This window comes from Malania oleifera, chromosome 4 (assembly GCF_029873635.1).
Source record: "Malania oleifera isolate guangnan ecotype guangnan chromosome 4, ASM2987363v1, whole genome shotgun sequence".
NCBI classification, from domain to species: domain Eukaryota; kingdom Viridiplantae; phylum Streptophyta; class Magnoliopsida; order Santalales; family Ximeniaceae; genus Malania; species Malania oleifera.
The window spans coordinates 107,149,688-107,161,355 of record NC_080420.1 but is presented as its reverse complement, the minus strand read 5'-3'; the positions used below and the strand labels follow the sequence as shown (position 1 = coordinate 107,161,355).

The window sequence follows — 11,668 nt, the reverse complement described above, 5'->3', positions numbered from 1 at the left end:
ATAAAGATACAGTAGTGGGCCACAACGACTATTCAACTTCCTTTTTTTGTATTTCTCAAAATTTACTCTCTTTTCTAGTCATCAGAAGTTAAGATATATCTCTCGTATCACTTCTCGCTCTTATTCTTTTATATTCATCTCTAAATCTCAAATTTGATGATAAATATTGTATCCCTTCTATAAGCTCATTCTGGAACCTAACCTGCCGCAAATTTAAGTTCATCTCTTAATTTTCTTCAAGTTGAGTAAGTGCTATTTATATAGAATATTGTTAAGTCTAATACATGGGGTACAATACATCGAATCCGAGAGACGACTTGTGATCAGTCCATTTAACGGACCAACTCATCACCCGCCTGTTTATAAACGGGTCAACCGACCACGGGTCAGGTGACCCATTTATTTGGCTCGTGTTCAATAACCCATTAACCATATTCAACCCCCTAACCGGCCCTCCATACTGAGAGAACCCTAAATCCTAATTCCTCGCCGCGGCTGCCTCCTCCTGCGGCTCCAGGTCCTCGAGTCGTTGTCTCCTCCACAGGCCCCAGCTCCAGAGTCTCCACTCCACAGGCTACACAGCTCCACTGCCGTGCCCGTGCGCCCTTGCCCATTCTGCGGCTTCTGCCTACCACGCTCGCTGCACGCCAAGTTGAAATCGCCAACAACGCCATCTCCCTCCCTCACCCTCACGCGCTCGGACGGTGGTCGGTGGTCATTCAACTCGTTCCCTCACGGTCGGATCAAGCTCCCTCACGATCCAGAGACGCAGATCTACCATTCTACCGTAGAGGACCAGAGGTGGTGAACTGTGAGGGTTCCTTTCATCAATCTTAAATATGTCCTCTCTAAGGAATGCAATTAAAAGACGGGCTTACAAGGAGCGTTCACAACCGTGAGTGACTGCATTATCCTTTTAAGTACAATCCGTTTACAAGTTAAGTGCTTCATGTTATATGATAGTTTTGGGTTTTGTATCAGGGAGTCGAGGAAGAAGTTTGGTTTTCTTGAAAAACACAAGGACTATGTTGTCCGTGCAAAGGCATTTCACAAGAAAGAGGAGGCTTTACAGGTAATCTTACCGTTCTTTCATTCCTTTGATGCCCATTTTGCTTTGAGCTGCTGAATATTCTGTGCATTTAGTTGCCAAGGCAGTGCTGAAATATTGGAGCTGCCAAAGGAAATGTCATATTTTGTGTCTTTGCTTTATAGAGACTTAAGGAGAAAGCAGCATTTAGGAACCCGGATGAATTTTACTTCAAGATGATCAAAACAAGAACTGTTGGTGGGGTCCATAGACCAGAGTAACATACTTAGCGCTATTTCCTTTCTGTTTTTTCTCTTACCAATGAGGTATGAACCATTCTGACTTGTTATGTTTTACCACAGGAGTGAGGCAAACAAATACACTCCAGAAGAGCTCATGCTGATGAAGACTCAAGATATTGGATATGTGCTGCAGAAAGTTCAAAGTGAAAAAAAGGTAATTGAGTATTACAACAAAGGATTTGAGATTTGTTAGATGTCGAGAAATTCATTCATTTTTTCCCCCCTTAATATTAATGAAGCTTTATTCCCTTTGCTGCAGAAAATAGAAAAGCTGACTGCTATGCTACATTCTCTTGATAACCAGCCATCAAATAGACATGTTTATTTTGCCGAGGACAGGTGAGAGATTCCTGATATTGATTATCATTATGAGACCTGAAATAGTTATAGTTTGCTTGTATTAGTTACATTGAACAATGAAAATGGTCATTGATTCTGTGTCCAAATTAGAGAAGCACAAGAATGAATTTGTATTAAACATTTTGATGCATTATGCGACATTATTATTTGGGTTTACAGCCATCTTGTAAAATACTAATTAAGATATAGATGTTTAATAATTATGATTTGAATTAGACTAAATTTTTTTTTTGAATCAAAATATCTGTAAATACACTCGGATAAGTGATGATGAGGGAAGAGGTTTATAATAGAGATGGTCTGATTATGTGCTTATCAGTAATATAGAATAATAGAAGCAATAAGAAGATTTATAAAATAGTTGTGAATTGCAAAGCAAATATATTGTAGGGTAAGGAGTCGATTTTGAAAAATGAAGATCCAATGGACATGTAACTATCCTCGTTGTGGCCAGTCTAATTGTAATAGGTGTAGCAGGAATTAGGGATAGCAGATGTTAGTATGTTACTTGGTGGGAAGCAAGGTTGTGAAAAAAAGTAAGGGACGATTTGGTATCATTGCCAAAAATTACGAAAACAAAAACCAAAAACCAAAACTAAAAATTAGAAACATAAACTTAAAATCAGAAACCAACAACCTACAACAACAGCAACAACAATAACAACAAAAAATCAAGCCTCAAGTCCCACATGGTGGGATTAGCCACTTGAATCCTTTTCCGCCAATTTATGCGATCATGGACAATTTCTTTCAACAAATTCAGGGCTATTAAATCTTTTCTATTTCATTCCAAGTTATTTTAGGTCTTTCTCTGCCCATTCTACTGCCTCTCACAGTAATTACTAAATTTTTTGTAAAACACAATATTATAATAATCCATTTTAATTTTACTATAAGTTATCTGTTGCTAAAAAAGAAAATGATACTTTAATTGGAGAAAAGAATTAAATAAATTTTCTAGGCCATAAAAAATGTTGTCCTCAAAAAAATAAATATTGTAAAATTGACTCTTGATATGAGTTTCTTTGCATTGAATTAGAGTTGGTAAGTTAAATTATAAAAAGAAAAAAATGAGTGATTTTTTTTATGATTTTCACCCTCGAAAATTTGTAATATCAATTTTTTCACCATTATTAGTCAATCACCATTCACCAGTGAATTAAAATGGTTTGCTGCAATCTTACTGCAATTAATCACAATTTATCACAGTGCATAAAAAAGGTGCTGATTTAAGTATCTATGGTGGAAGGAGAGAGAACTTTAAGGTAGAGTTTTGGAGCATTGATTTCAGGTCTTAGATTTAATTTTTTGGTGAATTTGTAAGAAACTCAATTGTCAATATAATTTATATTGAGACATTCAAAGTCAAGCCCAAAAATCCATGTTAGGTTATTTTTTTGTGTATCAAAAGTAGAGAGGTTGAGTGGAAGAGCTTACAAATTTATCCACTAGGATCCCTTTGGTCATAGACCATTGGCAGAAAGTTTCATGTTCCCTACTATTAGGTCTGGTAAAATGGATAAAAATTTGTTAATCCGAACCGAATTCGATCCACTTAAATTGACTAATAACCGATTCGTACATTAAGTGAGTCGAATATGCTTTAAACTTTTTTATCCGTCTCTAAATGAGTTGGTCGGCGGATTTAGGATTTTATCCAATGGATATTTGCCTATCTGCTAACAACTAATGTTTAAACTCATCGATAGTCCTATATGTCCATGCTTATTAGGCATCAATTCAATTAACATAAGCTCTATTGGTCAAAGCCTAGTTCCACACTCCCAACTCTTGCATTATTGTATGCGTTTCTAGGTCTGCCACATGTCCACATTCAAACTCAAGCCTAAATACTCAATTTTATTGTGATCAAAACAAAAGCCTCTAAATTCATGTTCTAAAAAGTAAAAGAAAATATAATTTAATGATTAGTCATTAAATGTTTAACAATTATCAAATTATAATTTTAAAAATAATTTCAATTATTATGTTACAAAATAAATTGTTCATCGAATGGTAAAAAAAATATATATTAAGGATGGGAATGACAGATTATCCGCTATCCGCCATGGATTATCTGATATGAATTGCCATAAATCTACAACTTAAATGAGTCAGATATGGATTGTAATATTCTCACTTGATAATCCTCCTAATCCGCCATGGATTATCCGACCCGATTCGCCTTGTCAGGTGTATTAGCCCATGAAGGAGAAGAAAATTTAAACAAGAAAAAGAAAGAAAGGAAGAAGAATCACAAATCAATGATGATGATGACGACGATGGCCCATATCGAAAAGTATTAAAAATCAAAGTGAAAACTTTATAATATTATGATTGTAATCGGGTGGCATCCCCTTGGTGCCCTTTAATGAAATCTCTCTTTTTATTGATAAAAAATATGATTGTCTTGTAGCATGGTTTACGTGAATGATTTTAAGTTTTCTACCATGTTTAGCAATTAGTTCACAAATCATATTTGAATTTCTTTTTTCAAATTTTATTAAATTTCCTGAACTTTCTCCTTGTATTCAAACTTTTATGCATTGCATTTATAAATAAAAAATAAAATTCTCAAAAGTCTTATGCCTCACTTTGTGAGGGTTAAAACTTTGTATGATGTCTCTACCTTTTTTTGTGTGATTGTAAAATACCTATTAGTAAAAGAATTTTTTTACGAAGTGGCCATAAAACTTTCATTGTATATGGATTAAATTGTCAAGTATGAGTGTTTTTTATTTTTATATATTTATTTATTATTTTATATTTTATGGTTGAGTATGGGGAGTTGGGAGGAAGCTATCGGTATCCATTGAAAATTGCTGAAAGCTGATGCCATCCATTGCTGTATGCAAAGAGATTAAAGTCATGTATGAAGATTTATATGCCCTAATAAATATTCAATAGCACTCGCGGGAATGAACAAACTGAGAGCAGAAGAAAAATTAAAAACAGAAGTGTGATCTTCAGCCTTAGAATACTTTGCTTAACTCCGTCAAAATCAACTGCTTGAGAACTTAGGTTTATAACTTTGGTTCAGCACCAGTTGAAGCCAAAATTTACGGATGGCAAATAAGGTTTGAGCATGTGTATCAAACTCCTAATGCACATGTAGATAGAGTAATTGGTTGAAGTAAAATCTGTGGTTTGGATGAGAGGAAGACTAAAAGCAAGTGGTTTTAGGCGATTTGAATGAATCTAATAAAATTCAATGGAACATATGCAATATGTAAATAGAATTGAATGTAGAGGGATTCATTAAACAGTGTCAAATCATGGTATAGAGACTTTGATGTTGTTTTTGTTGCTGTAGTAGTATATTACTTATAAGATCAGCACTCATGCTGAATGATCCTTAGTATGGTTAGATTTTGGATCATATAACATGGAAAAAATTTTCATTGCTGTTAAAAAAATATGTATACATTTTTGCAGTGCAATCATACCAGAAGATCCTTAATGCAATCATATTTTGGAATACCACATAATTCTCTTTTTTTTTATTTGCTGATCATCTGACGCCTGTTGTTATAGACTTTCTTTTCTGGGTTTTTTTTATTTTTTTAAGTAGCTGTATTTTTATTAGTGGTTGGCAAAGCTTCCCCAGTGAAATTGTAATAATGCATTTTGGATCATCCTTCATCTTTTTTGTTTTATGTATTTTGTCTTTAAGGGATGAAGCTAGGGAAATACAGTCACGATCATCAAAAAGCAGAAATTTACCTACTTCTGAGGATCTGCCCAATCACATTAAGAGGTAAAAAGAAGTTTTGAATATCTTTTTTGCATTGCTGACTGCTTGATGCTGCCTGATTTATTTCCATTGGATTAGTCAAGTTCACGTGTCGTCTTTATTGCTGATCTAATGTAGGCTCGATCCAATTACAAATAGAACCTGTCAAAGTTGTCAAAATTGGAGCATATTTTGAAAAATTTTAGATTGTTTATAAAGGATTTTAAGGATTTATTAAAGGGGGGCTGTAATTTGGAACAATCCAAACCCCCCCCCCCCTTTTTTTTTTTTGAAAGATTTTAATAATTGAAATTTTGACCATTTTGATTGGATTTGGGTCTTATTCTTAATACGTGGGGCCCACATGTGTTCAACTGGGAAGCATAGGCTGAACTTCCAATCAGACAATCTTTTGGTTGTTCCTTATGGCCCCTACAACATGTGGGCTATATAGAGCATTGCTGTTAATGATATGCATCCATATTGGCCACTTCGTGATGACTAGGACGAAGGTATTTATATTTCATTTATATAGATGCCTAAGTGCATTTTTTTATCTGCAAACTGGTCCATGGTGTAAATTTTCGATCAGCAAAATGTCTGCCAACCACCCTACATACGCATGGCTATGCACATTAGAAAGCGCAAGGAACCACATGTGTGCTTTATGTTTTGCTTCTTGATTAATGACCTGTATGGCTATAGCATGGATGGTGCAACTGAAATATAGCTCAAGAGCTTGGGTTGGAAAGCCTCAACCTGACCTGTCTTTAGGTTGGTATTGGAAAGAAGTATCAGGCAACCTGAGCGCAAAGCCGCAAACCCTACTGGTTCTGGCACTTGACAAAACAAGGTCCAGACCTTGATTGGGCGCAAGATCCTGTTATTGCTGACCTTTCCCAAGCTGCATTCCTATGTTGCTTGGTTTGATTTGACCCTTGAAAACGACTGCAACTAATGAGATAATGTATTCATAAAAATAATTTATTTGGGAATAAGTTTGTTGTTACAAGAAGGGAAAAAAGTTATGATGCAAGTTGCATGATTACTTTTTTCAGTCAAAACTCTATGCTGTTTGGCATGAAATTTGAAATGCTCAACGCATCTTCTTTAAATTGAAAATAAAAATCCAGGTTTTGACATTGTAGTGACAATAAATGTGTTATTCGATGACCATCTCTTTTCCTTCCCCTGCTTACCCTCTCCCAACCTTTTCTGTGTATGAGAGAGAGAGAGAGAGAGAGAGAGAGAGAGAGAGATCAGGTTTTTTTGTGAATCATGAATTTCATGCCTTGCACCTGTAAGGAGAAGCAAGTTAGTTATTGTGTCTGGCATGAAAAGGGGTAGAGGTAGGCCTAAAATAACTTGGAATGAAGTAGTGAGGAAGGATTTAGTAGCCCTTAATCTAATAAAGGAAAACACTTTTGATTAGGTGAATTAGCAGAAAAGTATTCATGTAGCCGACCCGACCTAGTGGGACTTAAGGCTTGTTGTTGTTGTTGTTGTATGAATTTCAGGCCACAGATTTGAATTTGTATGGATTTGGATGAAATTCAGTACAATATTATTTAAATTTACACAAATTCAAATCCATATTCTGATCTATGAGCTCCCAAACATGGGGTCTTTGTCTCCGCAATTCCATGGTACCTTTGAAGTTCCAACTTCTAAGCATTAATCACCCCCAATCCCCACACAATAACGGCTGCACGCATGCCACATTGTCTGCCTTCCCAGTCATGAGAGAGAGAGAGTGTGAGCTCGAGTGCACCTATGGAGTAAAAGGGAGGTTGCTAGTTGCCCATTTTTGTGTAGTGAGAAGTGTGACACCACACATCATCTCATAAGAGAGAGATATGTAAATGTGAAAGCAGCTGCTCCAAGCAAATCTCATGGAAGAAAGCGACTTAAATAGTCTTTTGGCTTGTTTGGTTCACGAAATAACTATTCCTTCGAACAAGATGAAATACAGTAAAAATTTTAGTGGTGTAGGTAATAGCGATTCCTTTTTTGTTTATTATTATTTTACTCAACATGTAATAAAAAAGGAATATACATTTTCATGGTAAAATTTGGGAATAGTTATGTCTTGTCTATTTCAATGTACTCATAAAATGTTTCACATCGTTATTTACTTACAGTATCAACATAATTTTTTGTATAACTAACGGTAACTAATATATTCTTAGGAATAGACATTCCGTGAACAAAATGTAGAGTAAGTTCATTTCATAAGGCACCCTAAAAGACATCTTAGTATGACACGTTGACGTACTTAGGTTGAATTTGTCATTGAGTCAACACATTTAGTTGTTTTGGGTATATGGAAACTTTACCTACTTGGGTTGTTCCAAGGTTAGTAGTGTTCCCATTTTCGTAGGTGAGATACATAACTCTTCTTCTGCTGCCCTTGGGCTTACCCATCCATGATTCACCTTTGTCAGTTTCAATGACCCTACTGAAATTTTAATTGTCCTAGTTCAGTATTTTATAAGTATGCGATCCATGTTCAAAATATTTCCTTTGTGCAGGAAAACAACTGCTTCCTACAGAGAGCTGGAGGCAAGAAAGAATAGAGCAAATGAGTTGGAGAAACTATACATGGATATGGCCTTGCAGAAAGAACATCAGGTATCATTGTTTTGGACTTTACCACTGCAATCCTGTGCCCTGCATTTGTCATTGTGAATTTTAAAAATAATTATTCCATTTATTGGAACAGAAAAAGGGTCGGAAGCGGAAGCTACGCGAAGATGAGATTGTCTGCCCAACATCCAAGCCAGTATACAAGTGGCGGCCGGAGCGAAAACGGTAAATACACAACAGAATTGTTTATATCGGTGGTGGGGCTGAGATCACAGAAACTGGTTACTGTTGAAGACTCTTTCTGGCAAGGGAATGAAGTGGTAGTCGTACTCAAGATCAGCTTGAAACGTACTTGTACTCAAACTGATGCAAAATCCAAGAATATGAGATAAGTTTCTGGACAGCCTTTAGGTGATACTTGGGATTTCATATGTATGACTCGTATAACTATAATTATTTTTCTCTTTTTCTTTAACCCTAAGAAAATGTGTTGAGACTGCTAAGATCCGGTACTGGTCAGACAATCTACTCCAAAAAAAAAGAAAAAAGAAAATAGAGGCTACAAAGTCAAATTTCCATGGCATTCTTTTAGTTATCAATTCTTCTGGTTCTGGTTAAGCCTTGCAGCAGCAGCCACAGAAGCAGCCACACCGCCAGGATGGGTAACCAGGTTTGGATTGTTCCTCAGCTCTGCACTGATAACCCCTTCAGCATCCTTCCTCGTTGCTGGTTTATCCATCGGCAACTTTGAAGTTGCATCCTGCCCCATCAAAAATCCACAAAAAGAGGATGTTACTGAGTGAACATTCTAATGATGAATTAAATTAGTGCGGACACATGAGAATGTTAGTAATTAGTAATTACCGCAAGAATGTCTGCAAGTTTAGTCTTTTCCTCATCTCTTGCAGTGCGGGCATTGAGGGTTGCTGCTGATTGGGCAGCTGCAGCGAGGCCACCTGGGGTGATGATGGTGCGGCCAGTGGCTCTCACCTCTGCAGCTTGTATAGCAGCAGCATCACTCATATCAACTGTCTTGCGCCCGGCGGTGAGGGCTGTTGCTTCAAGTGCTTCACCTATGGTGATCCTACCACTTTGCTCGAAGGTGGATGGTGGTGCTAGGGGCGCTGGTGGGCTGTAATGCCCAACCTGTCTAAAGGTGCAATAAATATTTAAGAAATTGTGTCCACTTCATGAAAAATGTATGTGAAGCAGTCGAAACAAAAGTTAATTTTAAGTATGGCTTACTGCTACAAACATTATTATATACTGATTGTAAGAAATTGAATAAGAGAAAATATGAATTTGTTTTCTATTCCATAAATCAAATATGACGCATGAGAAATGCTTAAATCACCTCTCCACAAACTTGAATCTCGCCAGTGCTGTTGCCATACACAGCTGCTTCCTGCTGAGATTCAGGCCTCCGTGGCTGCTCCTGGCTCATTTTGAGCGGTGGTGGTAGCGATGGGTCAGATTCTGGCAAGAAAAGTGTAAGATTTTGAGGTGTGAGAAGATGAAAAGAGAGAGAAGTTAAATGGAAGTTGTGAACGAGAGTTATATGTGCGAGGAGAAGCAGGCAGTTTGAAAGCGGGCGTTTGTTTAGGAAGCAGAATATGGGTTTGTCGTCGTGGCGGCACATTGCAGATTATTAGCTCATCTCTTGGTTCGGAAGTACTTAATTTATGGCCAAACAGGTGTTTGTTCTTTGGTGATGCATTGAGCGGCACCAGAAATTGCAAGGCGGTGACTCGGTCAATGCTAGTTATAAGACCTCAGCTGCTCAATGCATGAGATGTTTTTGGAAAATAAAAAAATGTATCACAACAATGGGGAGAGAGAGAGAGATAGAGAGAGAGAGAGCCTTGTATAAGCCATTAATGAGAGATCAATATTGTGATATATATGAAATGTTTACTATATAAATAATAAAATAGGCTAAAAATAATATTAAATTAGTAAAAAGAACTTATGTTTTTGGGTAGGATAGAATTTAGAGTGGAATAAAAAGAAAGAAATAAAAAAATAAAATAAAATAAAATAGTGAGGATGAACAAAATCATTTGATGATAATGAATGGAGGGATGTAAATGTGATTTGATACCAAATCATCAAAAAATGGATCTAAAAAGTAAGTAATAATAAAAATAAATTTAAAACAACCAAATATAAAGAATTAACATTCTAGTCTAAATCCTTATTAAGTATTTTGAAACCCAATTTTAAAGCACAGCATATTGGGTTTGTTCTGAAGTTAATAATTATTCTAAAAATCATATCATAATAATCTTTTTTTTTTTACAAATATGATTCAAATCTTAGTTAAATTAAAGTATAAATATTGATAGCTCGTATATGTTTAATTAGTAGAACGAACTTGAACATCTACAAAATATATTTTATTTTATACTACTTTTATATTTAGGAAATGGATTATGAATACAAACTGCATCTTAAAAGTCTATAAACATACATATAGTATATATATATATAGTTAATTTTTTTTAATGATTTGAATTAATTTTATAATTTTAATATATGTAAATGTATGTAATGTTAGGATCCTGTGAGCAATCAGAAAATTATGAACACCAGAAATTTATGTGGTTCGGTCAATATCGACCTACGTCCACGGAGCACATCACAAATTCACTAAAACCGCAAAAAAAATACAACTCTCTTCCTCCTCTCTTTCTTCTCTCTGCTCTCTGTGCCTCTCTATTTTACAACTCTTCACAGCCCTTTATTTACAAGGCTTGGAATTAATTACAATTTAAATACAATAAATCCAAAAAGAGAATTTTCATCCATTAAATTAAATGGTGGATAAATGTTGGATAACAGCTCCAACGCGTTTCTAGCTCTTCACGGATCTCCAGGTTTTGTCTCCAGCTACAACAATCTCCCACTTGGAGACGGAGACACCTCCTCAACTAGTATCATGAATAAATGATGTGCTCAAAATATGTCTTCAGACATGAAGATCAACTGAAGTTGAACACAACTTTAGCTTCTCTGTAGTCACCACCTTAGTTAACATATCTGCCGGATTTCTGCTACCTTGGATTTTTTCAAATATCAACACGCTGTCCTCTATCAAAGATCTGACGAAGTGGTAACACAATCTAATATGCATAGTTCTAGAATGAAATGCGGAGTTCTTTGCCAGATGTATCACACTTTGACTGTCACTGTACAAAACATTCCTCTCTTACTTTAATCCAAGCTCCGTTAACAAACCCTGAAGGCAAATCATCTCTTTACTAGCTTTTGTCACTGCTACATAATCAACTTCTGCAGTGGATAAAATAACAATCTTTTGTATTTGTGACATCCAACTAATAGTTGTTGTGCCAACAATGAATATATACCTGGTGGTGCTTCTGCGATGATCAATTTCACCTGCAAAATCAGCATCTACAAATCCTTGGATTTTCAAATTGCTTTTACCGAAACATAGGTACTTATCAATGGTGCCACGTAGATATCTCAAAATCCACTTCACCGCTTCCTAGTGTGTCTTCCCTGGATTTGACATATACCTGCTGACATCTCCTACTGCTTGGTCAATATCTGGTGTGGTACCAACCATAACATACATTAGACTTCCAACGGCTGAGGCATATGGTACTTAGCCATGAAGTCTTTCTCTTCATCTGTCTG

At 36.0% G+C, this 11,668-nt stretch overlaps 2 protein-coding genes across 2 annotated transcripts; one reads left to right on the top strand and one right to left on the bottom strand.

The window, feature by feature from the left end:
* Positions 1-290: 290 nt before the first annotated feature.
* Positions 291-8,591, top strand: LOC131153596 (probable U3 small nucleolar RNA-associated protein 11). Its single transcript, XM_058106009.1, has 8 exons — positions 291-895; positions 982-1,072; positions 1,213-1,304; positions 1,390-1,483; positions 1,589-1,668; positions 5,363-5,446; positions 7,954-8,053; positions 8,145-8,591. The coding sequence occupies exons 1-8, from the start codon at positions 840-842 to the stop codon at positions 8,235-8,237; spliced, it is 690 nt and encodes a 229-aa protein (XP_057961992.1). The 5' UTR covers positions 291-839; the 3' UTR covers positions 8,238-8,591.
* On the bottom strand, positions 8,112-9,652 carry LOC131153595 (late embryogenesis abundant protein 47). Its single transcript, XM_058106008.1, has 3 exons — positions 9,363-9,652; positions 8,873-9,154; positions 8,112-8,768 (listed from the first exon to the last, which is right to left on the bottom strand). Exons 1-3 carry the CDS (start codon positions 9,645-9,647, stop codon positions 8,604-8,606), a joined length of 732 nt encoding a protein of 243 aa, XP_057961991.1. The 5' UTR covers positions 9,648-9,652; the 3' UTR covers positions 8,112-8,603.
* Between the last annotated feature and the right edge of the window lie 2,016 nt (positions 9,653-11,668).

Bases quoted from the DNA above. Each gene is read 5' to 3' on its own strand.
- LOC131153596 (XM_058106009.1), top strand. From the start codon at position 840: ATGTCCTCTCTAAGGAATGCAATTAAAAGACGGGCTTACAAGGAGCGT. The intron at 5,447-7,953 runs GTAAAAAGAAGT...TCCTTTGTGCAG, and splicing joins CTGCCCAATCACATTAAGAG to GAAAACAACTGCTTCCTACA. The intron at 8,054-8,144 runs GTATCATTGTTT...TTATTGGAACAG, and splicing joins CCTTGCAGAAAGAACATCAG to AAAAAGGGTCGGAAGCGGAA.
- LOC131153595 (XM_058106008.1), bottom strand. From the start codon at position 9,647: ATGTGCCGCCACGACGACAAACCCATATTCTGCTTCCTAAACAAACGC. The intron at 9,155-9,362 runs GTGATTTAAGCA...ACCTTTAGACAG, and splicing joins AGATTCAAGTTTGTGGAGAG to GTTGGGCATTACAGCCCACC. The intron at 8,769-8,872 runs GTAATTACTAAT...TTGATGGGGCAG, and splicing joins AACTTGCAGACATTCTTGCG to GATGCAACTTCAAAGTTGCC.